This window comes from Microcaecilia unicolor, chromosome 5 (genome assembly GCF_901765095.1).
Source record: "Microcaecilia unicolor chromosome 5, aMicUni1.1, whole genome shotgun sequence".
NCBI lineage: Eukaryota > Metazoa > Chordata > Amphibia > Gymnophiona > Siphonopidae > Microcaecilia > Microcaecilia unicolor.
In genome coordinates, this window is record NC_044035.1 from 295,354,043 (window position 1) to 295,376,381 (window position 22,339).

The 22,339-nt window shown below is 41.1% G+C and overlaps 1 protein-coding gene across 3 annotated transcripts in view; it reads right to left on the reverse strand.

Annotated features, from left to right (window-relative positions):
- Positions 1-22,339, reverse strand: part of PRMT7 (protein arginine methyltransferase 7) — a 189,491-nt gene that overhangs the window by 129,866 nt on the left and 37,286 nt on the right. For all 3 annotated transcript variants that reach the window (XM_030204294.1, XM_030204293.1, XM_030204295.1), the window contains exon 6: positions 16,246-16,358. In XM_030204294.1, the coding sequence (XP_030060154.1) occupies positions 16,246-16,358 (113 nt within the window). The remainder of the gene's footprint in view (positions 1-16,245; positions 16,359-22,339) is intronic.

Sequence of the window (22,339 nt, forward strand, 5' to 3'; positions counted from 1 at the left end):
ATAGATTGAAAGTTTGAAGGTGTCATTGAGTAAGCGTACATCCTGGATGGAGGGGTTACAGCAAATAACCAGTGCAAAGGGTTCTAGGGCTAAATTAAAAAGAAGAGGGGATGGTGGACAACCCTGTTACGTTCCACTCTTCAATAAAAAGGGAAGGGAAGTGGCCTGCAGGTTATTATAGGGTAGTTGTATCATACACAAAAAACATCCCTAAAGACAAACCACTTCAAGGAGTGAAATAAGTATTCCTACTCTATCCTGTTGAATGCTTTCTCGGCATCCAGGAAAATAGTAATATATGGTTCAGGTATCAAGCTAGCATACAACAGAATATTCCAAAATGGTCTAGAATTATCACTGGGGAGATGATTAGGGGTAAACCCATTTTGATCCCTAGGAATGAGTTGGGGTACAGTTTTTGTAATCGAGTAGCAAGGATTTTGGTGTAAATCTTGCTATATATATATTGATTAGGGAGACTGGCCTAAAATTTTTGGCTTTATTGTGATCTTTGTCAGGTTTGAGGATAACCACAATATTAGATTCTAGGAAGGAGCCTTTGTATGAGGAATCTTTTAGAATTAGATTATAAAACTGCAGCAGTTTAGGGACTAGAAGTCCTGAAAAGAATCTCTTGCTCAGTGATGTCTTTATGTAATTGTTCAAGAAGAAAGGAACGTATGTCAAGATGGTATATTGTTTTAGTGAACTCTTGGAAGTCAGAAGGCGAAAAGTTAATCTCAGGGCTATATCATTTTTTGTAGAAGTTCTGGAATTGTGCAATTGTGGAGTCGGAGGTTTGGGAAACACCATTGGAGTAAATTATTTGTGGGACTCTCGATCTGTTTCTTTTGGGGGGGGGGTTAAAAATTGGGTTACGAGATGGCTGGATTTATTATTTTCTGTGTAAAATCTTGATTTCTGTGAATGAATGCATGAGAGGGCTTCTTTAGAGAGTAGAAATTTGGTTTTGGAGTTTTGCAATTCAGCATATGAAGATGTGTCAATTAATGAGATACTGATTCTCTAGGGATTTAATTTTAACTTGTAAGTTTTCCAATATTTTTTTATGATTTTTGTTTTTCCCTGCAGAAAACTTAATTATAGCTCCCCTTATGGTAGCTTTAAAGGCATCCCACCAACTACTAGTACTAAGTTCGGAAGGCTATTTATAATTAAAGTAGTCTATGATTACCTGTTTGATTTGCTCATGAAAATTAGTGTCTTACAGCAGGGAAGATTGAAATCGCCAGGGAGGTTTGGATGTGCTTGGTGGACCAGTAGAAAGATTTAGCAGGACTGCTGAGTGATCTGAAATGAACCTTTATTAATTCCGCTATATCTTTTTTGAGTTATGGCGACCAGAACTGAACACAATACTCAAGGTGAAGTTGCACCATGGAGCGATACAGAGGTATTATAATATTCTTGGTCTTATTACCACCCCTTTCCTAATAATTCCTAGTATCTGGTTTGATTTTTTGGCCACCGCCACACACTGGGCAGAAGATTTCAGTGTATTGTCTACAACGACACGTGGAGGGGCATAATTGAACGGGGACGACCATCTCTAAGGGCGCCCATCTATAAGTACGGCGCTGCAAATGGGCGGGGAAACCCGTATTATCGAAACAAGATGGGCGTCTATCTTTCGTTTCAATAATACGGTCGGGGACACCTAAATCTCAACATTTAGGTCGACTTTAGAGATGGTCGACCTAAATGTCAAGATGGGCGAACTTAGAGATGATCGTCCCCGGTTTTCACCCATAATGGAAACCGAGGACGCCCATCTCAAAAACGACCAAATCCAAGTCATTTGGTCATGGGAGGAGCCAGCATTCGTAGTGCACTGGTCCCCCTGCCAGGACACCAACCAGGCACTGCAGTGGACTTCACAAATTGGTCCCAACTGTATAGCTCCCTTACCTTGGGTGCTGAGCCCCCCAAAACCCACTTCCCACAACTGTACACCACTACCATAGCCCTTATGGGTGAAGGGGGGCACCTAGATGTGGGTACAGTGGGTTTGTGGTGGGTTTTGGAGGGCTCAACATTTACCACCACAAGTGTAACAGGTGGGGGGGGGGGGGGGAGGGATGGGCCTGGGCCCGCCTGCCTGATGTGCACTGCATCCACTAAAACTGCTCCAGGGACCTGCATACTGCTGCGATGGACCTGAGTATGACATTTGAGGCTGGCAAAAAAAGTTTTTAAAGTTGTTTTTTTTTTAGGGTGGCAGGGGTGATAGTGTCCGAGAATCTCAAGGTGGCGAAACAATATGCCCTTGTACAAATCATTGGTTAAGACCTCACTTGGAGTACTGTGTTCAGTGTTGGAGGCTGACAAAAAAAAAAAAAAAAAAGACTCAAAGCAGCTCAGATGAAAGTGACCATAATGGTTTCAGGTCTCTGCCAGAAGATATCGGAGAAGAGACTTAGACTTGAGAACAGGACTGACAGGGAGATATGATACAGATGTTTAAATACTTAAATATTTAAATATAAATGAACAAACCTTTTCCAAAAATGGAGAGACTATAGAACTAGAGACAAGAAGCTGCAAGAGGGAGAACGGAAAAGCAACACCTTGAAATACTTTTTCACAAACAATGATCACAAAAATCAATAGCAGAAGATTGTTGTAAGTGCTGAAGACATGCTGAGAGAAGACCTGCAGTGGGGAGGAAAACTTACCTGATGGAAATTGTATTCAAACTTAGGAAAATGTAACCTTGGGGTTGAATAGGTAATTTTTTTTTTGTTAAATTACTCTATTTATTTAGCAAAGTCAGTTTAGACAATCGTGTAGCCTTTAAATCTTTGTTAGGGTTTTATATAAATAGTGTTTTAAAGTCTAGTTTAGTATTTTAGGTTGCATTTTAGAGCTTGGCATAATCAGTTCAGAGCACAGAAACCAGTTGAGGGAAGCCTCTATTTAGTGTTTAATTCCCTCCCACCAATACCAAGGCTGATCTTTGAATTAAAGGCTCTGCAGGCAATTAGGAGGTAGACATTGTAGACAAGCAGATTTTTTTTTTTTTTTTTGCAACAAACGTTGTGCCTGATCTATTTATTTTAAGAATGGGCTTATTTAAATTCTAATTTTACACTACTGGGAAAACTGCTGCTTTATTTTTTTTCTTATCTTAGTAGAGAGGACTTAGTTTAATTTTCTCATTAAGGAGCTTCTTTGCTTGCTTGCACCCAGGATTTCTTATTTACCCCCATTTCAAAAGGAGATGTGACCTAAATAATCTCTTTTGAAGTCCCTGCACTTCTGAGGCTTAGAACTTACACGAAAGGAGAAAGCTGCTAATTTAGCCTACAGGTCAGTTGAGGAAAAAAATTTGGGACTTTGGTAGGGCTTTTTATGTTTTCTTTCTAAAGGTGCTAAGCAGAGTAGAGAGCAAGAGGAGGAGAAAAGAGTCAGAGACGAGCTATGGCTGTTGTGTCCGTCTGCACTGTGCAGCAATCAAGCAGCTGACTGTCTTGTCTGTGGTACAGGTGGAGCAGCAGACAACTGGAGGAGGCAGTGCAGAAGAGGAGCAGAGAAGTAGTGTTACTTGGTTAAGTGGCACATGAAGCATCTCTCTTAGGGTAAATTTTGTATGTACTGTTGCAGCACTATGACTGCACTGTACTTTTTTTTCCCAAATTGAGTATTTCTTTTACTATTTTTTCAAATTACAAACTGCAAGCATACAACCTAGTATGAAAGTGCAAATATTACTGACATAGTCACAAACCTTTGTTCTGTACACAACAAGGTTTGACTAATAAACAATAGGAGTGTTCTAAAGGATTAAAGATGTGAATAAGCATGAATTCCAAATAAGAAACATGTCAACTAAAATTAAATTAACTTGTGTGTGTGCAAGTCTCTTATAATAGTTTTTAATGTCTGTGTGTTTCAAATTCTATACATGAAGAGGAAAGTGAAAGCTACCAAGACTTACTATATGTTTGTTTCGTAAGTGATCTGTCAGAAGGAGCTGTATAATATACATCTGCTCTTTCTCTCTCTGTCTATAACCTTATCAAATACTGGGGGGGGGGGGGGGGGGGGGGCTGATTTATCCATCAGCTTCAACACAGTCTCTAATATGCATCAATCCCCGTCCTTTTTGATCTATCTGCTGCTGATCACCACCTGCTCCTTGATACACTGTCCTTACTTGGATTTTGAGGCTCCACTCTATCTTGGTTTTCTTCTTCTCTCCAACTGCACTTTTAGTGTATGCCCTGGTAGATCCTCATTGCTTCTCAGACTATTGTTCTAATATACCACCTCTCACCAGTCAGCACCTAAGGAGCCCATCTTTAATACAGAACTTCCCTGACAACAAAACATTCATCAAACAGACATTAACAATCTGCTATTTTGTTTTCTCACTCTGTGGTGTATATTTTACTGTAGAAGAGGTTTTGGGGTTTTTTGCTTTAACATATTCTCTGTAGCAATTAGAAGCTGACCAAATTTGGTTTTGGTTCCGGTGCTGAAACTGGCCCCAATTCCTTTCAGCTCAGTTTTGATTTCAGCTTTATCCTGTTTGTCTCCACCCCCCCCCCCCCCCTCCAAGCAGGAGTTGCCTTTTCCCCCTGCTCATCTGTAGGTGCTCTGCTCGGGCCTATCTTACATTCCTTGGCAGTCTAGAGGTGTAGTCAGGGCAGAAGTGATCCCCAGTCATTCCTTCCCACTCTGACTCTGCTGCTCTCAAAATGGCTACCATGACCTCTAACCTTGAAACTGCCTCAAGAGATCATGGCAGCCATTTTGAGAGTAGAGCAGACATTGGCAAGCGTAACTAGGGATCACTCCTGCCGTGTATGTGTGTAAAATGTAATTTCAAGTAATGCAGATATAATCTTGCATAGTAGTTTTTATGGTAACTACAGTGCTCCAAATAAATGCTTTTGATACCAAAGTTTAGCAGAAATTTAAGTCTGTAAATTTGGCATGATAAGCTTCTTAGAAATTAGCCTCTTTGTCGAGATATGATTATCAGCTGGCACTTCAAATATGGTGCAAAGTCAGCCATTGTAAAAGCACTGTGGCTTTCAGTTTAAGTTTTCATTAGCTGATGTCCATGTGTGTGGTAGCTATTTTGCTTAGAGGTAAAATATGGTAATTCATTATTTAAACTGTTATATATATTCTGGCTTACACACTATTTGGGCGATTCTAAAGAATTTCCAGGCTCTGTTGGATATGATGAAAATGCAGCGTTTTAATCAAGCTTGTGGCATGCAGGTGCTGCGACTTTTCTATTTTTAAATATCAGGTTTAAAAGGAAAGAAGCCATCTGTATGCTAAAAACACTATCTGTGAATCATGCTTAGCTAATGATCTTTATCCTTATGTTTACAGCAGCTTGTTTACTGATTACCGTGTGAGTCTGGCATCATCTCGATTTTCCAAATTCCATTACTCATCAGGGAAAGTGGGCACAGGATGAAAAATGTTACAACAAGAACTGGGAAAAAGATGATGCCTAAAGGACTGGATAAGCAGTGTGCCTGGTGAAAATTCCAAACCTTTTTGCCAGTATTTCAAGTGTGACATCCATGTGCATCATGCAAATTTGATGGGCCACGCCTCAACAGCAAAACATCAGCAGAATGCAGCACCTTTTTCCAGTGCAAGCACTTTGATGTCACTGTAATTGAAAGAATAATGACCACACTGTCAAGACAGCCGAGTTGAAGTCGGCAGTACACATTGCATGCCATTCCACGGACGTTTCAGGCAAAGATATAGCTCTAAACTGAACTAAGTGTTCTGCGCTGATCAAGCATGTCCTTGGCCCTGCAGTCCAAGAAGAATTATCTCAGAACGGGATGAAAAGGAGACATCGTATTCATTAGGGGTGGGCATTTAGTGCACTATTAATGCGATTAATTTTTAAAACTTTTATCTACGATTAACTTTTTCCCGGCATCATCAAAATTTTTTAACTCCTGTCGGTTGCCCAGCATTGCTTTATCTCCCCTGCCTATCCTATTTCACGTTGGCATAACATAACTGAGGGAAGACATTGGTGTCAGTTGCAAGTAGCATGTGGGAATCGCTGCAGGAGACCCTATGAAAAGCCAGATAAATGTTAGGATAAATGTGGGGGGGGGGGGGGGGGGGGGCTCAGCAGTAGGAGAGGAGAGAAATGGTGTCTGTGTGACAGGGGTAACAGGTTTAGCAGCAAAGGGAGCTGAAGGGGAAGGATGCAGCAGGAAAGGATAAAGGAAAGTACCAGTATGGAGGAGAGGGGGAGCAATGTGCTGTGGTAAGGGAGTGTGTGTATGCAACTTTCATTATATTCAGCAGGTTTAAAAAGTTTATTGAGTCGAGTGTATATTTAAATAAAGAGATTGTTCCTAACCTACGTCGCCTACTAGTGTTGTTCAAGAGCCTACTCTTCCTACTCCCCCTTCCCGTGAAGAATAATCAGCCACGCTGAACATTTGTTCAAAATGATGTTTGGGTCAACATTCAAAAAAAATTGGAAAGCATGTGTCCAAAATGCATGCCATGATTAATCGCACAATTAAAATGTTTTAATCGCACAATTAATTGCAATTTAAAAACTTTTGTTGGTGCCCGCCCCTATGATGAAAGCACAGATATTTGCCTAGAGAAGCAGCTCTGTGTGATGGTGCGCTACTACAGTCGTTCACTGAACTATATTACCATCACATTTCTAGGAATAATATCACCTGAATCTGGTACAGCAAATGGAATATTGGTGAAGAACCACTAAAGATCCTGAAGTTGTCAGACATGTTAGCTGTCCATGGCTGTGTTCAACGCATCCTTGAACAATATGACAAACTAAAGCTTCACTTCCAGATTGTCAAGGATGAGGTATGCAACAACACTGCTGAGCTGCTGTATTAAATGTTTAGCACACCTGAAAACAAGCTGTACTTGGTATTTTTTAAGGCCTATACTTCAGGAACTTGTTAATATGTGTTCAAGCTTGAGACATATCCACTGGAATAGTGGTGGGCCAAGCTGCACAGCCTGGAACAGCTGAAAAGCACTGACTAGGCCTAATAACCTGTTGATGGCCTTATAGCAGAGAGCCTGCAAAAGCAGGGCTGCTTGGTGAGTCTTAAAGAAACCTGGTACAACTTTCAAATTGAGTGTAACACTTAAGATGTAGAAATTAATGAAAAAAAATGGTAAAAAGTATGGTTCTTAAGATGAAGGATGTTTTTGAAATATGGCTCCTGGTATCACAAGATATAAAAACACAGATCTCTGTCATAAGATTGGAAAAGAGGAAGTGAAAGTGTAAAAGTTGAAATTATTAAGCAATCTGTGGGAGGAGGGGCAGGTGGGCACCTGACCGGAGGTCATGACTCATAGATTAAGCAATATTAGAGAAAAAAAATCCCTCTCCATAGACTTGTATGGGCACCAAATTCTATATAAACAGTGCTCTTCCAAGGATTCTTCGGAACTTTTCCCCAACGCCTCGGAAGCAGCAAAGCTCTGTCCAGTTGTACCCAGAATCTGTCCGATGTCTGTACCTGACTGAAGACCCTATTTGGGGGTAAGAATAAATAAGTAATTCTTTCACTAACTGGTTTCAGTCTTTATTTCAATCTATTTTCTCTCATTCACCTATTTCACTGAACACTACCCATATACACACAAGTTAGATTCTCTCTCTCTCACTTACATAGATTTAATGTGGGAACATAAATGGCCAAAGATTCACTTAGATCCAGATAGACAGAAAGCCGTGGTAATGGGGATTAGATTTGAACTGCGCCTTCTGATGCCTCCCCAGCGTCGATACCCATGGGAAGGGGTGTCACTGGAATTTAGGGAGGCGGTAAAGAAGCTCATAGAAGAACAAACCCTCTGTATACCTCCGTGTGGAAGGGTCCACCGGGGGTCTAGAGAGAGGTAGATAAAAACAAACTCAATCGAGTTAACAAGCTATTCGAGTCTGATAAAGCGAACCCTGTCCAGCTGCTCAATGAACTGATAACATTGTATCGCAACATGCTGCAGTGAATTGTGAAGCCAATCACACTCACATTATGGAGAGCAACTTTGACATACAATTTGGAAGACAGGTCTAACCATCTACCATTGGCGGCTACTAACTTTGGGAGCGAACTCCAGCTGTTGTTGCACAAGTCTCGAACTGAACACATGTGTGCAGAACAAATAAGAGTGCTGTAGGGATTATCTATTTGCACTTCTGAAGGAAATGTGTCAGAGGCTACAGGCAAATGTACAGCAGCTCAGTCGCTGGCAGATCTTTCTCCATCTGTTGCCCTTGGAGCCCAGGAACCTCAACTGTCAAAGTTAACATTTCTGCCTCTGTATAAGGGGAATCTTGGAGATCTAGAACAACAGTGGATGCAAATCAGCACATTGTTGTGGCCAACCTTCAGTGAAAACGACGTTGAGCAGTTTTGGGTGACTGTAGCAAATCACACAGATGCTTCAGGAGATCACGATTTCCTTCACCTGGGGCATTTTGCTCTATGCATAGCATATTGGCAGCAATGCAGCCATTGAAAGGACTTTTTCACAGATGAACCTCAAGACCAACCAGAGAAGCAGGATGCAATAAGGCACTCTGGAAACCTCATTGAATATTCGCAGTTAAATGAGGTGCAAAGGCATGTGCTGCAATGAGTTTACTCCAACAGCTGCAATGTTTAGTAAATTCAATGCAGATATTTATGCGAGCATAAGCGATGAGGACGTCTCCATACCCGTGGAGTATTCTGCAGCTTGCTGACAGATGCCAGGATTCTATCATGCTCTGAACAGTGATAGTTTTGATTACAATTGTTACTGTTTGCACACTGCCTCAGCGTGCTCCTGTTCCTGGCCTGCCTTCAGGATGTCTACAAAATTAGAGCTAGGTAGTTGTTTTCTGAGGCTTATCTACATGTCACTTAATTTACCTAAAATGTAAAATGAGCAGAATAGTTTCAGGGCCATTCTGAAAGATGTAGGTAGTAACACGTTCTTGCAGTAATTCAATATAGGAGTTTCCAGGTTTGGTGTGAGAACATCTTGGATGCTTTTTGTGTAGATTTAGCTAGGTCATAAACCTGTAGTATCTTGAATGGAATACCCCCCCCCCCCCCCACACACACACACACACCCACTTCTCACATAGCTATTTTTTATGTCAAAAATGTTGGGCTACTTTTGGTCACCAAATGGACTGGAAAAGGTTTCACGATCTGACAGCTCTGGTTGAGAGGGCAATCTGTGGAAAACTATCAATGAAGACAGAACACTGATGAGTGAGGTGTGAGAAATTTTAAGAGACTTGAATTCATTTAGTAGTAGTAGTTCCTTAGATGGAGTCAATATGCACCTTATATAAGGGGAATGATGGAGCTGGCCCAGAAGGCTCCTGTCAGGTTATTCCTAAATGCAGGTACTGTCCTGAGGGGGTGTTACATATGTCAATGGTATCATTTCTGATTTGTATTCTTCAGCACAGGGCACATCTCAGAGATCTTCTGTCTGCCTTACTTTTTAACGTTTATGGTTCCCTTCTGTAACAATGTTATATCATTTAAATATTAAATTTGCTGGGACTTTTATTATATGTTTTCCTAGATAAATGAGTCCCTCCATTGCAATTCTTTGATCATTTTGGGCAGGTGAATATGTGGTTTCTACAGAATGGATCGACAATTAAAAAAAAAAAAAGAGGCAATGATTATTTCAACTTTGCTTAACTATGTACCTCTTTTTGTCACCTTAGTAGGTCAGACTGTTCCAGTGTATGATAAGGTTAGAACCGATATTAGATTCAAAGCAGACAATTTGGCCACAGACTTTAAAGGTGATTCATATGACATTTTTAAAATTATATCTAATTCATTGATTAAGATCAATAGATCAACCAACCTTTTATACAAGGGAATAAATGCTGTGGCCTGTTTGATTAGTACAGTGAAGTATCTTGAATACATTGCCCGTATATTAGTCAAATTATATTGGCTTCCAATTAAATATCATGCTCATTTGAAGTGTTTAAGTTTATTATTTAAGATTATTTATTTCCAATGGTTGAAAATACAAAGAGACTTTTTACAATTTAGAAAGGATTTGAAAGGGTTTTTTTTAATTTGCCTTTTTATATCTTAAGGATTTGTCTCTTCTTGTTTTTATTGTCAATATATTTTATACCTTATGATTTATTTTTGTTATCTTGTTTAGAACTGAAAATTAATGCTGTTTACTTGATTTGTGATTTATGATTTTTTGTGTTACTTTTATCCCCCCACCCTCTCCCAAATTCCAAAGATGTGTGTATGCATTGAATAAATAAAAATACACCAACATTCAATGTTGTTAAATCAAAAGTTGATTGTGAGAAAATTACAGGATGACCTAATGAGACTGGGCATCCAAACAGATAAAACTTAAAATTTAATGTGGAAAAATGCAAAGTAATACACGTAGGGAAGAACAACCCAAACTACAGCTACATGATGCTAGGTTCCACCTTAGGAGCCACCACCCAGGAAAAAGATCTGGGTGTCAAGATAGCAATATGCTGAAATCTGTTCACAATGTGGCAGAGACGGCAGCAATAAAAAGCAAATAGAATGTAAGGAATTATTTCAGGCAAGGAATGGAGAATAAAATAGAAAAAGTCCTATCACCTTTGCATTGGACTATAGAATCTATCAACTTTTTGTGATCCTGGCAGGCACTTGTGACCTGGATTGGCCACTGCTGGAAACAGATTACTGAGTTTTGTAGACCTTTGGTCTAATCCAGTATATTCAGGTTTTCTTTGATGGCCCAATCCAATAGAGAACACACTTTCTGGTTACAGTCAGTCTAAACTTAATAAAAGCAGTTAATTTAAACACTTAGCCCCAAATTCTATATATGGCACTCAAAATTGTGCACACCCCCCCAATTTGCATGCACAATTCAACTGAACAGAGCCAACTGCCAATAATTGGCTGCCTATCAATTACTGGAGCTAACTGGTAACAATTAGAATTTACACATGCATCTTTGTAGTCAGTATTCTATAAAGATGCATGTGAACATTTTTATGCATGAGTCTGAAAACTGGCAATGGGAAGAGTATGGGCAGGTCAGGGACGTTCCTAAAATTTGAATGCAGTGTTACAGAATACAGTAGATTCATGCCTAATTTAGGAACGAGGAGCTATACCACATTTCAGCTGGTGTAAATCCTCATGCCCAAAACTGGGTGCAGATCCTGTCTCTAAGCACAATTCTATACAGGGCACCTAACTCAGAGTGCCCTTTATAGAATAGTACTTAGTGCTCATTTTTTCAGCGCCAAAATTTGGGCACCATTTACAGAATTCAGTCCTTATTGACCAGACCTAAACCCTCTTGTAAGCACGTAACTGTCAATTTTTTTTTTAAAAGACAATTAAAGTGGACAAAACACTTTTAAGGACTAGAAAAAGAAGAGTTAGGATTTTACCTGGCAGCCCATATAATTTTCTAGGACCACGGTTCTCATGACACACCTAGCCAGAAATGTTTTTAGGATATCTACAGTAAATATGCATGACTGATTTGCAAAGAATGGAAGAACTGCATGCAAATGTATCTCATGCACATTCACTAAGGATACTCTGAAAACCTAACCAGCTGGATGTGTCCTAAGGACTAGGTTGAGAACCCCCTGCTCTAGGAACAGGAGAGATACTTTTACTCTTTTGAGTATAACTAATCTCGCCAGTTGCACAATTCTAGACTAAAGGCATCTTTCTCATGGATATGTCTGGAAAATTCAGATGTAAGAGTTGTAGTACAGTCTAGGTGAGAGTCCACCAACATCTACATAACCAATTTCTACTACTTATCATTTCTATAGCGCTACTAGATGTACGCAGCGCCGTACACTTGAACATGAAGAGACAGTCCCTGCTCGACAGAGCTTACAATCTAATTAGGACAGACAAACAGGACAAATAAGAAATTATTCTGTTCTACAAAAGGTGAAAGCCGATGAATCAAATGAAGCTTGGCATAAACTCTTGTAGCAACTTCTATAATTTGTGTATCAAAAGTTTATGTTACAATCAAATTACAAATCTCATTTTTAATAAAGGACAGTTATCTACTGATGCTATGACTGGAAAGAAAACCAATAGAATCTCAGTTTTATCAGATTCTAAAACAAAGTTTATTTTCATATATCAATGAATAATCATAATTAAGTATTGGCTCAAAAGAATACTACTGAGGCACTTGAACCTGAGACTAAAGGAATAAGTAGCCAACCTTGTCTGCATAAATACAGCAGTTCAACTGAAATTTAGTCGAAATTGTATCATGGGGGGGGGGGGGGGGGCGCAAATATTTCCCAACTGTGCCCTGAAAGCACATCAAAATGGTCTGCTTTTCAGAATATCCATAATAAAAATGCATGAGATTGATTTGCATGCATTCGAGATCAACTATATGCAAATATATCTCATAGATGGTTCATTGTGGCCATAATTAACATTCAACTACCTGGGTGTGCCTCCAGAAGAGAATTTGGAAATACTGCTGTAGGTAGTATATACTATTTTTTGACACTTGTCTGCAGGTACAACTATTAACCCAGCATCCATTATGCCCCTAACTCAAAATTGATCTGCAAATAACTTGAGATCACTAGAAGATAGCGGGAAAATCTAAATTTTCTCCTTCTTCTAAGAAATAAGTTAATTTGTGTCCTGCATGATACTCATTTCACAGTGTATATGCAACAATAGAATAGGTCTCTCTTCGTACACAGACCCATTTTACCTTTCGTACCATAGAATACATTGGGGCTCATTTTTAAAGCACTTAGCCTTACAAAGTTCCATAGTAACCTATGGAACTTTGTAAGGCTAAGTGCTTTGAAAATACGCCTCATAGCAGACTACCTTAGATAGTAGTTGCAAAATACCACAAAGGCGGTATATTAAGTCCCATTTCCCTTTCCCTTCCCTAGATAGCTCTAAACTTCATCCCAATGGGCCTGATTTAGTAAAGCCCCCCCCCCCCCCAATTCTATGCCTGAGAAAAAACATCTTGTAAAATAAGGCCCTTTGTATGGGACACTGTCCATCTTATTTTCGAAAGAGAAAGACGCCCATATTTCGACCCAAATCGGAAGATGGGCGCCTTTCTCTCATGGGCGCCCAAATCGGTATAATCGAAAGCCAATTTTGGACATCTCCAACTGCAATCTGTCGCAGAAACGGACAAAGTTGACAGGGGCGTGTCGGAGGCGTGGTGAAGGCGGGACTGGGGCGTGTTTATCGGCCGAGAGATGGGCGCCTTCGGCCGATAATCGAAAAAAGAAGGGCGCCAGAAGCGAGAATTTGGGTCACTTTTTCTGGACCCTTTTTCTCACAAACAAGTCCCCAAAAAGTGCCCCAACTGCCCAGATGACCACCGGAGGGAATCGGGGATGACCTCCTCTGACTCCCCCAGTGGTCACTAACCCCCTCCCACCAAAAAAAAAGAACTTTAAAAACTTTTTTTTTCCAGCCTGTATGCCAGCCTCAAATGTCATACCCAGCTCCATCACAGTAGTATGGAGGTCCCTGGAACAGTTGTTAGTGGGTGCAGTGGACTTCAGCCAGGTGGACCCAGGCCCATGCCCCCCCTACCTATTACACTTGGGCTAGTAAATGGGAGCCCTCCAAACCGCCCCCAAAACCCACTGTACCCACATCTAGGTGCCCCCCTTCAGCCGTATGTGCTATGGTAATGGTGTAGAGTTGTGGGCAGTGGGTTTTGGGGGGGATTTGGGAGGCTCAGCACCCAAGGGAAGGGAGCTATGGACTTGGGAGGTATTTTAATTTTTTTTTGTAATTGTTACAAGTGCCCGGTTGGTGTCCTGGCATGTGAGGGGGACCAGTGCACTACGAATCCTGGCCCCTCCCACGACCAAATGCCTTGGATTTGTTCGTTTTTGAGCTGGGTGCCTTCGGTTTCCATTATCACTGAAAAACAATAACGCCAAGCTCAAATCTGCCCAAATCCGATGCATTTGCCCAGCACAAAACGTATTATCGAAAAAAAGATGGACGCCCATCTTTTTCGAAAATACGGTCTGGCCAACCCCTTCATGTACTCGTCCTCGGAGATAGACGCCCATGGAGATGGGCATTCATGTTCGATTATGCCCCTCCACGGCTTCAAGCCATGGCGATGCATGGATTTCAAAAAATGTTTTAAAAAGCTACATTGGAACTATTGGTCTTCTGCCCATGCTGGCTCCAATCAGAAAATGACTACTGGGACCTCCCGTGGCAGTCTTGCAAGGCTGCACAGGAAGTTTCAGCTGCCATTTGGATTGGAGCAGCGCATGGGGCAGAGTGAATGAGGAAGAACGAGTGGGATCTGTTCCTGCCCCCGAAGAGGCCACTAGACCACCAGGGATTCACTAAGGTAAACCAGGGTAGGGCTTACAGGTAAGTCAGGCAGGGCACGGAGAGAGTGATCTAAGGGGGGTGGTTGCTGCCAAGAGAGGGAGGTTTTATGGTCGAGGGGTGGAAAGGGGGAGCAGTTTTGCTTACAGTTTCAGCTTCTGCCAAAACCGAGCCACCAATTTCAATCACGGATTTGGTTTAGGCAGAAACCGAAGATCCTGGGTTCAGTTGGGCTCTTCTAAAAAGCCACGGGCCAGATATTCAGCTGCCGGCGAGCAGCACTTTTGCTGTCCACCGCTGCGTTAAACCCGGATATTCAATGCTGGGCCATTTCCAGTGACCAGAACTGAATATCCGGGGTTTTTATTAGCCACTAAAATGTTAACTGGTTTTGTCAATATTCGGCGCTAGCAAATTGATTTCTTAGCAGTCAAAAGCTAGGACTGCTATTTATGAAGTCTTATTTGACCACTAAACTTATCTGGTCAGTCACCAAATATCGGCGCCTAACCAGATAAGTCACGTAATATAGCAGGTTAGGCACTAACCGGCAACATTCAAAGGGAATAACCTATGGTGCAGGAGACTAAAGTTGGTGTCCTGGCTCAATTAGCTGGCTGGGGTAAGGTATTTACGAAAAAGCGAGAGAACAATATGAAAGATCTCATTTTTAGAACAACATTTGATAGACAACCATGAAAACTCACATCTAAAGATATAGATAATTTTATGTTGAACCATTGGGTAAAATATGAACTCATTAGACGCTCGTATGACAGAAAATTACATTTTACCTAATTACTGTATGCTTATAGAGAAAAAGTTTCAAAACTATACCCATTGTTTACTAAGCCGTGCTAGAGGCATGTTAGCGTTTTTAGTGCACGCTGTGTAGGCGTCCACAATAATCCTTTGGGTGCCTACACAATATGTACTAATTTTGTGCGAGCGCTAAAAACGCTAGTGCACCTTAGTAAACAGGGCTCTATACATTTTAATTACAAGTAACCTTTATCTTGTCTTCCTCGCTTCAATAGTCCCTTTTCCCCATGTGTCCTATCTGTCTGTCCTACCCTTATCCCTTATTTGTCCTGTCTGTCCTGATTTAGATTGTAAACTCTTTTGAGCAGGGACTGTCTTTTCTTCATGTTCAATTGTGAAGCGCTGCGTACGACTGATAGCGCTATAGAAATGATTTGTAGTAGTAATAACCGATTATCTCCCGCTGAATATTAGTGGTTAGGTGCCGATATGCTATTTAACCAGTCAGTGGCTGGGTCTGACCAGTTACAAAGCTTTGAATTATCAGGGGGCATGTTTTCAAACGTCCCATAATCCCATGGATCTGTGCACTTACGGATTTCCTCTAGTTAAAATATTCCAACTCACAGATGCAGCTACCTGCCTCTTGATCTCCTAATGTACCTTCCACACACCCAGGATCACCACCCACCTCTGGTTTGCAGATCGTAAAGCCCTCCTTAGCCAATATTTCTGTAACCTACCCTAACTCAGAGCCAGTCCCCTCAACATTTCACACTATATTTTAGGCTCAATAGATGATAACCAATGCAAAAAAATACAGAAGAGGGGGGTAAATGATTCCCTGTCTCCTTCCCAGTAATAAAACTTGGTTGCTTTGTTCTGGACCTGCTGCAAAAAGCAAATGGTCCTCTAGGGCGTCCTAGGTAACCTAGATTAAAGTAATCCTGGAGCAAGATCACCAGAGCCTGGAACACGAATGAACTGGCCACTGTAGTGCAAAGAAGGCAGACAGTCTATATACAGCATGTGCACATAGTGTACTTGAATGTAGTCATATTATCAGTAAGTAACCACACACCTGCATAAGATGTTTGTGGGCATGTTCATAGCTTGGTAAAGCCCCTTCTCCAATCAGCTCAGTATCAAACAACTCTGTTACCAAGATGTTAGCACGACTTTTGATGTCCCCATCTGAAACAAATAATCCAGCAGATAAGAAATACACTTTCTATCACATTGAGTCTGCAAATAGGTAGGAAAATGTGGGATACAAATGCAGCAAATAAATAAATAAAAAATAAACAGTCTAATTTATACAAAGTAGTTATTTTTCACTATAGAAGCTCTCTTCATTCACAGCTTTAGTTGCTTTTAGTTTTTGTACTCAGCAAACTTTCCACATCTAACTTCTAGCCCTATTCAAATCCTGGATCAAGGTCCACCTTTTTGAGGCTGTTTTTAATTCGTAACAAACACTTTATTCACCCTTTCAATACCCATGCTGTTTTAATCATTCCCATAATAAATTTAACTCCCTAATCCCTTATTTGTCCTGACTTGAACATGTAGTGCTAAAGGAATACTTAGTAGCAGTAGTAGCAGAAGTAGTATGTGATAACCTGTACCGCTGGACCATTCTTAAAATTTGCAGCTGTATATGCCACGGAGTTTCTCTTGTAAGAAGGACTCCACTAAAGTTTTTTAAAATGCAGTGTTCCTCCAGTTTTTAACAAGCTAAAATTTTAGCAGGTAACAACACTAATAAGAATAATCATCATCCTGTGTTGGAATATGTAAATGGATGAAGTGAGTTAATAGTCAACAAATGCATAAACAATTTAAAAAATCCTTTAACTTAAATAAAAGGCAGTTTGATAAATCTATAAAAGTATCAGCTCCTGAGAATAACAATGATTAAACTAAAATGGCAAAATGAAAATACGTAATACAGAAGACACATTATTAACACAGCTCATACAAATTTTAAGAAGACTTCTGAAGGGCAAATAAACTTAATTCTTTCTAGTCCCATACTTAGTTTTCATTATCTTATGGTCTTAAACAACTTCCTTATGTTGGAACAGCAGCATGGTTTTGTTTTACAGCAGTTTTGAGGATTCAGCTGTTGGTCTCATGAACTGAAACAGCTGGATATATATTAGAGACTGGGCCTCCAAGGGTCATTATTAGGGAGGCTGGGACCCCAAGGAAGAAATTTGGGAGGGGGCCCCAAATTCTCCTAGGAAGATGTGCGTAGTTCAGGTTTTGGTATGCTTGAGGCCCCTTGAAGCCTGGGTATCCAGAGCAATTGCCCTGATTGCATCCCCCTCCCCCCACCACTCAACCCTAGTCCTAAGGTTTTCTATGAATTAATGGGGGGGGGGTGGTTATTCATTCGTTTGTTTCATATCTTTACTGTGGCTATTAGACATCCTGATACAGACTTAATGTTGCTACCAAAAGTTTCACTAAATAGGCAAAAGGGGGGAAAAACGCTCCTCACAGTCCAGAGAGAGTTTTCCTCTTAGAACAAAGAGCGCCCACATGTTAATACCCAGAGGCTACTGCCAATGACATTTTAAGTGCCCCAAGGCACTGTAGAGTTATTTACTAGATGTGCCTCATAGGAAATTCACCCTTGAAGTCTGCATGCACTTACCTCATCCCAAGATCTGTAGACAACCTGTACCTTTTACACATTTTAAAATAAGATGCCTCAGAAAAAGTAATGGACTATGTCTGTCCTGTAAGACACAGTATGAGGCTGTTAATTACTGCATGGATACGAAAAAAGACCAAAGAAATTTTCCAACATAGAATGATTTCTGTATGGACAGAGAATAAAATACTCGACTATAAATATGGACAACTGATACGAGCTCAATGCTGAGAACATCAAAGGAATCTGAAATATCTAATCTATATATTTCAAATTATTTGTATATTCAGCCATTCTATACATATTGCAGGCACCAGTGAATAAACATGTATATGTATAAACATTGGGTAACTGGGGCTTTTACATATAAACTACATTTAGAAACCAGGAGTATCAGTGCTATACATATAGCTTATATGTTTGCCTTGGATGCCCCATGAGTAGTATAGTTCACCGGCTTCTGTCAAAGCTAATTTGCATAATTGATTTTAACAGTTACCATGCCTACTTGCAGGTTGTCAGCCAATCAGAATCAAGGATCTGCCTTAACCCCACCCACTCTGATCCACACCCACTCTCTACCCAAGCCACAAGCTCCCATCCCACCTCTTTTGATGACATTATTGCCCTGCCCCTAACCCTGCTTTTTTTGTGATGCCACAGGCAGTGAAATCATCATTCTGCCCACACCATGGTCCTTTTTCAAGATGGCAGCAACTATACGAGGCACAAATTTAAGATGCTAGCAACATAGTAACATAGTAGATGACGGCAGAAAAAGACCTGCAGGGTCCATCCAGTCTGCCCAACAAGACAAACTCACATGTGCCTTTTTTTGTGTATACCTTACCTTGATTTGTACCTGTCTTTTTCAGGGGAAAGACTGTATAAGTCTGCCCAGCACTATCCCCGCCCCCCAACCACCCGCCCCGCCTCCCACCACCAGCTCTGGCACAGACCGTATAAGTCTGCCCAGCACTATCCCCACCTCCCAACTACCAGCCCTGTCTCCCACCACCGGCTAAGCTTCTAGGGAACCCTTCCTTCTGAGCAGGATTCCTTTATGTTTATCCCACGCATGTTTGAATTCCGTTACCGTTTTCCTCTCCACCACCTCCCGCGGGAGGGCATTCCAAGCATCCACCAATCTCTCCGTGAAAAAATACTTCCTGACATTTTTCTTGAGTCTGCTCCCCCTTCAATCTCATTTCATGTCCTCTATTTCTACCGCCTTCCCCTCTCCGGAAAAGGTTTGTTTGTGGATTAATACCTTTCAAATATTTGAATGTCTGTATCATATCACCCGTTTCTCCTTTCCTCCAGGGTATACATGTTCAGGTCAAAACGTCTCTCCTCATAAGTCTTGCAACGCAAATCCCATACCATTCTCGTAGCTTTTCTTTGCACCGCTTCCATTTTTTTAACATCCTTCGCAAGATACGGCCTCCAAAATTGAACACAATACTCCAGGTGGCGCCTCACCAACCCACCTAGAGTATTGTGTTCAGGTTGTAATCAAAATGCTAGCTGGTGGGGGGCTTCTGGGTGGGGGTGGGCTCATCACTGCCTAAGGCAAAAAAAGGCAAAAAAGGTATATTTAATCATTAAATATGCCTTTTTTTTTGCCCTAGGCAGTGAAGAACCCACCCCCAACCAGAAACCCACCATCACCAACGATAAATTTTAATATCGCCCAGGTTAAAATTTAAAAAAGGTTATCTGTTTCTCATATTGGTGGGTTTTTGGGTGGGGATAGTTTCTGCAGTGCCATGGTTAAATTTTTTTTTTTAAGTGTAGGTGGGTTTTTTTTTTTTTTTTGGTGGAGGTTGGCTCTGCAGTGCTCAGGACATTAAAAAAAAATCTTATATTTAATGAGGATAGATAGGGGGTAGGACAGGGCTAATGCCTAGCTATGGGATGGATGGTGGGGAAGGGAAGGGCTGATACCGAGCTACAGGGATAGATTGGGGGGGGGGGGGGGGGTAAGGTAAAAAAAAGGAAGGCATTATTTTGTAGTACCCCAGGAAACACTACTCATACCTATATACATAGTGCCCACCCATATTAGCTCTGGGCCCACCCAAAATTTCAGGTCTGGCTATGCCACTGCTAGGAAGATTTTCCGGACCTGGGGCTGCCGTGGACGTCACCCATCAGTGAGAACAAGCAGCCTGCTTGTCCTCGGAGAATGTTAATTACCTGATAATTTTCTTTCCTCTAGTCCAAAAGGATCAGTGCAGACGGGTTGTGACCATCCACCAGCAGGTGGAGATACAGAACTAATGAGTTATGCCTCATAAGCTTCTGCACTTAGCAACCAAGCCAGTATTCAATAAAGCAGTGAAAAGAGTGACTTCCATAGAAAAAAAAAACAAGAGCCATTGAAAAAGAACTATGAAATAAAGGGCAAAACTCATGCCTTAGAAATAACAGAAACAGAATACAAACACCCAAAATTACATAGAACCCAGAAAAACCGAAACCATCACAGAAGGGCGGGCTCTGGACTGATCCTTTGGAACTAAAGGAAAGCAAGTTATCAGATAATTTTTTTTTTCTTCCATTACATCCAAAGGATCAGTCCAGACAAACAGGATGTACAAAAGCAATCCCTAAGAGGGGAGGGGCTGTGATATCCCTGCAGTGAGAACTGTGGCCCCGAAAGAAGCATCTGCTCGAGCAGACACATTCAAACGGTAATGCTTAAAGAAATGAGAAGGCCATGTCATCGACTGACAGATTTCTGCCAACAAAACTGCCCTAGACTCTGCCAAAGAAGTCATCAAAGATCTGGTAAAATGTGCATAGGAGCAGATCTACCCCTCAGAATGTAAGCTGAAGAAATAGCCTCAAGCCCTCGAGCCACTGTCACTTTGGAGGCCAACAAACCTTTCAGGGGTCCCACAGAGGGCAAAAAAGATGATCAGACCACCTGAAATCGTTGGTAGCAGTAAGATAGCGCATAAGGATGCGCTTCACATCCTCACATCCAACAGTAAGTGAAGCATATTCTAGTAGAAATACTGAGAGGGAGCGGGGATGAGCGACTCCCTTGAGGAATCACACTACTCTATGATACGCCAACACTGCCATCTGAACCTTGAGTGAATTGAGAGTCAAGCCTTTGTAAAACAGAAGTACCCTTTTGGGCACCACTATCCTGGATGAGTCACGTGATGGAAGTGAAGCTGGTGGGGTGGCCAGATACTGCTCCCTACAGTTTCAGAGGAGTGTACACAGTTTGCACAGACACTACAAGCACTGAGCATGCTACGTTTAGTTTTCGCGGCCCTTAAACTATTTCTTTATTATTATAATTATTTTTCAGTCACAAATACCAATTTTTTTTCTGTGTGTGATTGCCTGTCTGCTATTTAAGAACAGCATGTACCAGTCCCAATCACTCCCCCCTTCCATCCCCTCTGGCAACAGGGGAGTGCTGTCTCTTAAGAACATAAGCGTTGCCATACTGGGACAGACTAAAGGTTCATCAAACCCAGTATCCTGTTTCCAACAGTAGCCAATCCAGATCACAAGTACCTGCCAAGATCCCAAAAGAGTAAAAACAGATTTTATGCTGCTTATCCAAGGAATAAGGAGTGGATTTTCACAAGCCCATCTTAATGGCCTGTGGACTTTTCTTATAGGAAGTTGTCCAAACTTTTTTTAAACCCTGAGCTAACTATTTTTACCACATTCTCTGGCAACGAATTCGAGTTTAATTACATATAGAGTGAAGAAATATTTTCTCCAGTTTCTTTTAAATTTAGCTTATTTGCATGCCCCCTAGTCCTAGTATTTTTGGAAAGCGTAAACAATCGATTAACGTCTACCCGTTCCATTCTACTCAGTATTTTATAGACCTCTGAAGAGCCCTAGTCACTTTATCCTTTCCTAATAGGAAAGTCATTCCATCCCCTTTATCATTTTCTTCACCCTTCTCCATACTTTCTCTAATTCTGCTATATCTTTTTTGAGATGCGGTGATCAAAATTGCACACAGTATTCGAGGAATGGTCGCATTGTAACATTCTCATTTTTGTTTTTCATTCCTTTCCTAATAATTCTTCTATTGCTTTCTTAGCCACCGCTGCACACTGAGGAGAGAATTGCAATGTATCATAAATGATGGCACTTAGATAGGAGTCAGTGTCCAGGAAAACTATGTGGAACCTTATATCGCATATCTATAGTTTGGGTTCCTCTTTCCCACATGCATCACTTTGCATTTGCTCACATGCCCAGTCTCCCAGTCTCGTAAGGTCCTCCTCTTGCAATTTTTCATAATCCTCTTGTGATTTCATAACTTTGTGTCATCAGCAAAATTTAATTACCTCACTAGTTATAACCATCTCTATGTTAAAAAGCAGCGGTCCCAGCACAGATCCCTGAAGAACCCCACTACCTATCCTTCTCCATTGAGAATACTGACCATTTAACCCTCGTCCAGTGGTTCCCAAACCTGGTCCTGGAGGCACTCCAGCCAGTTATTCAGGATATCCACAATGAATAT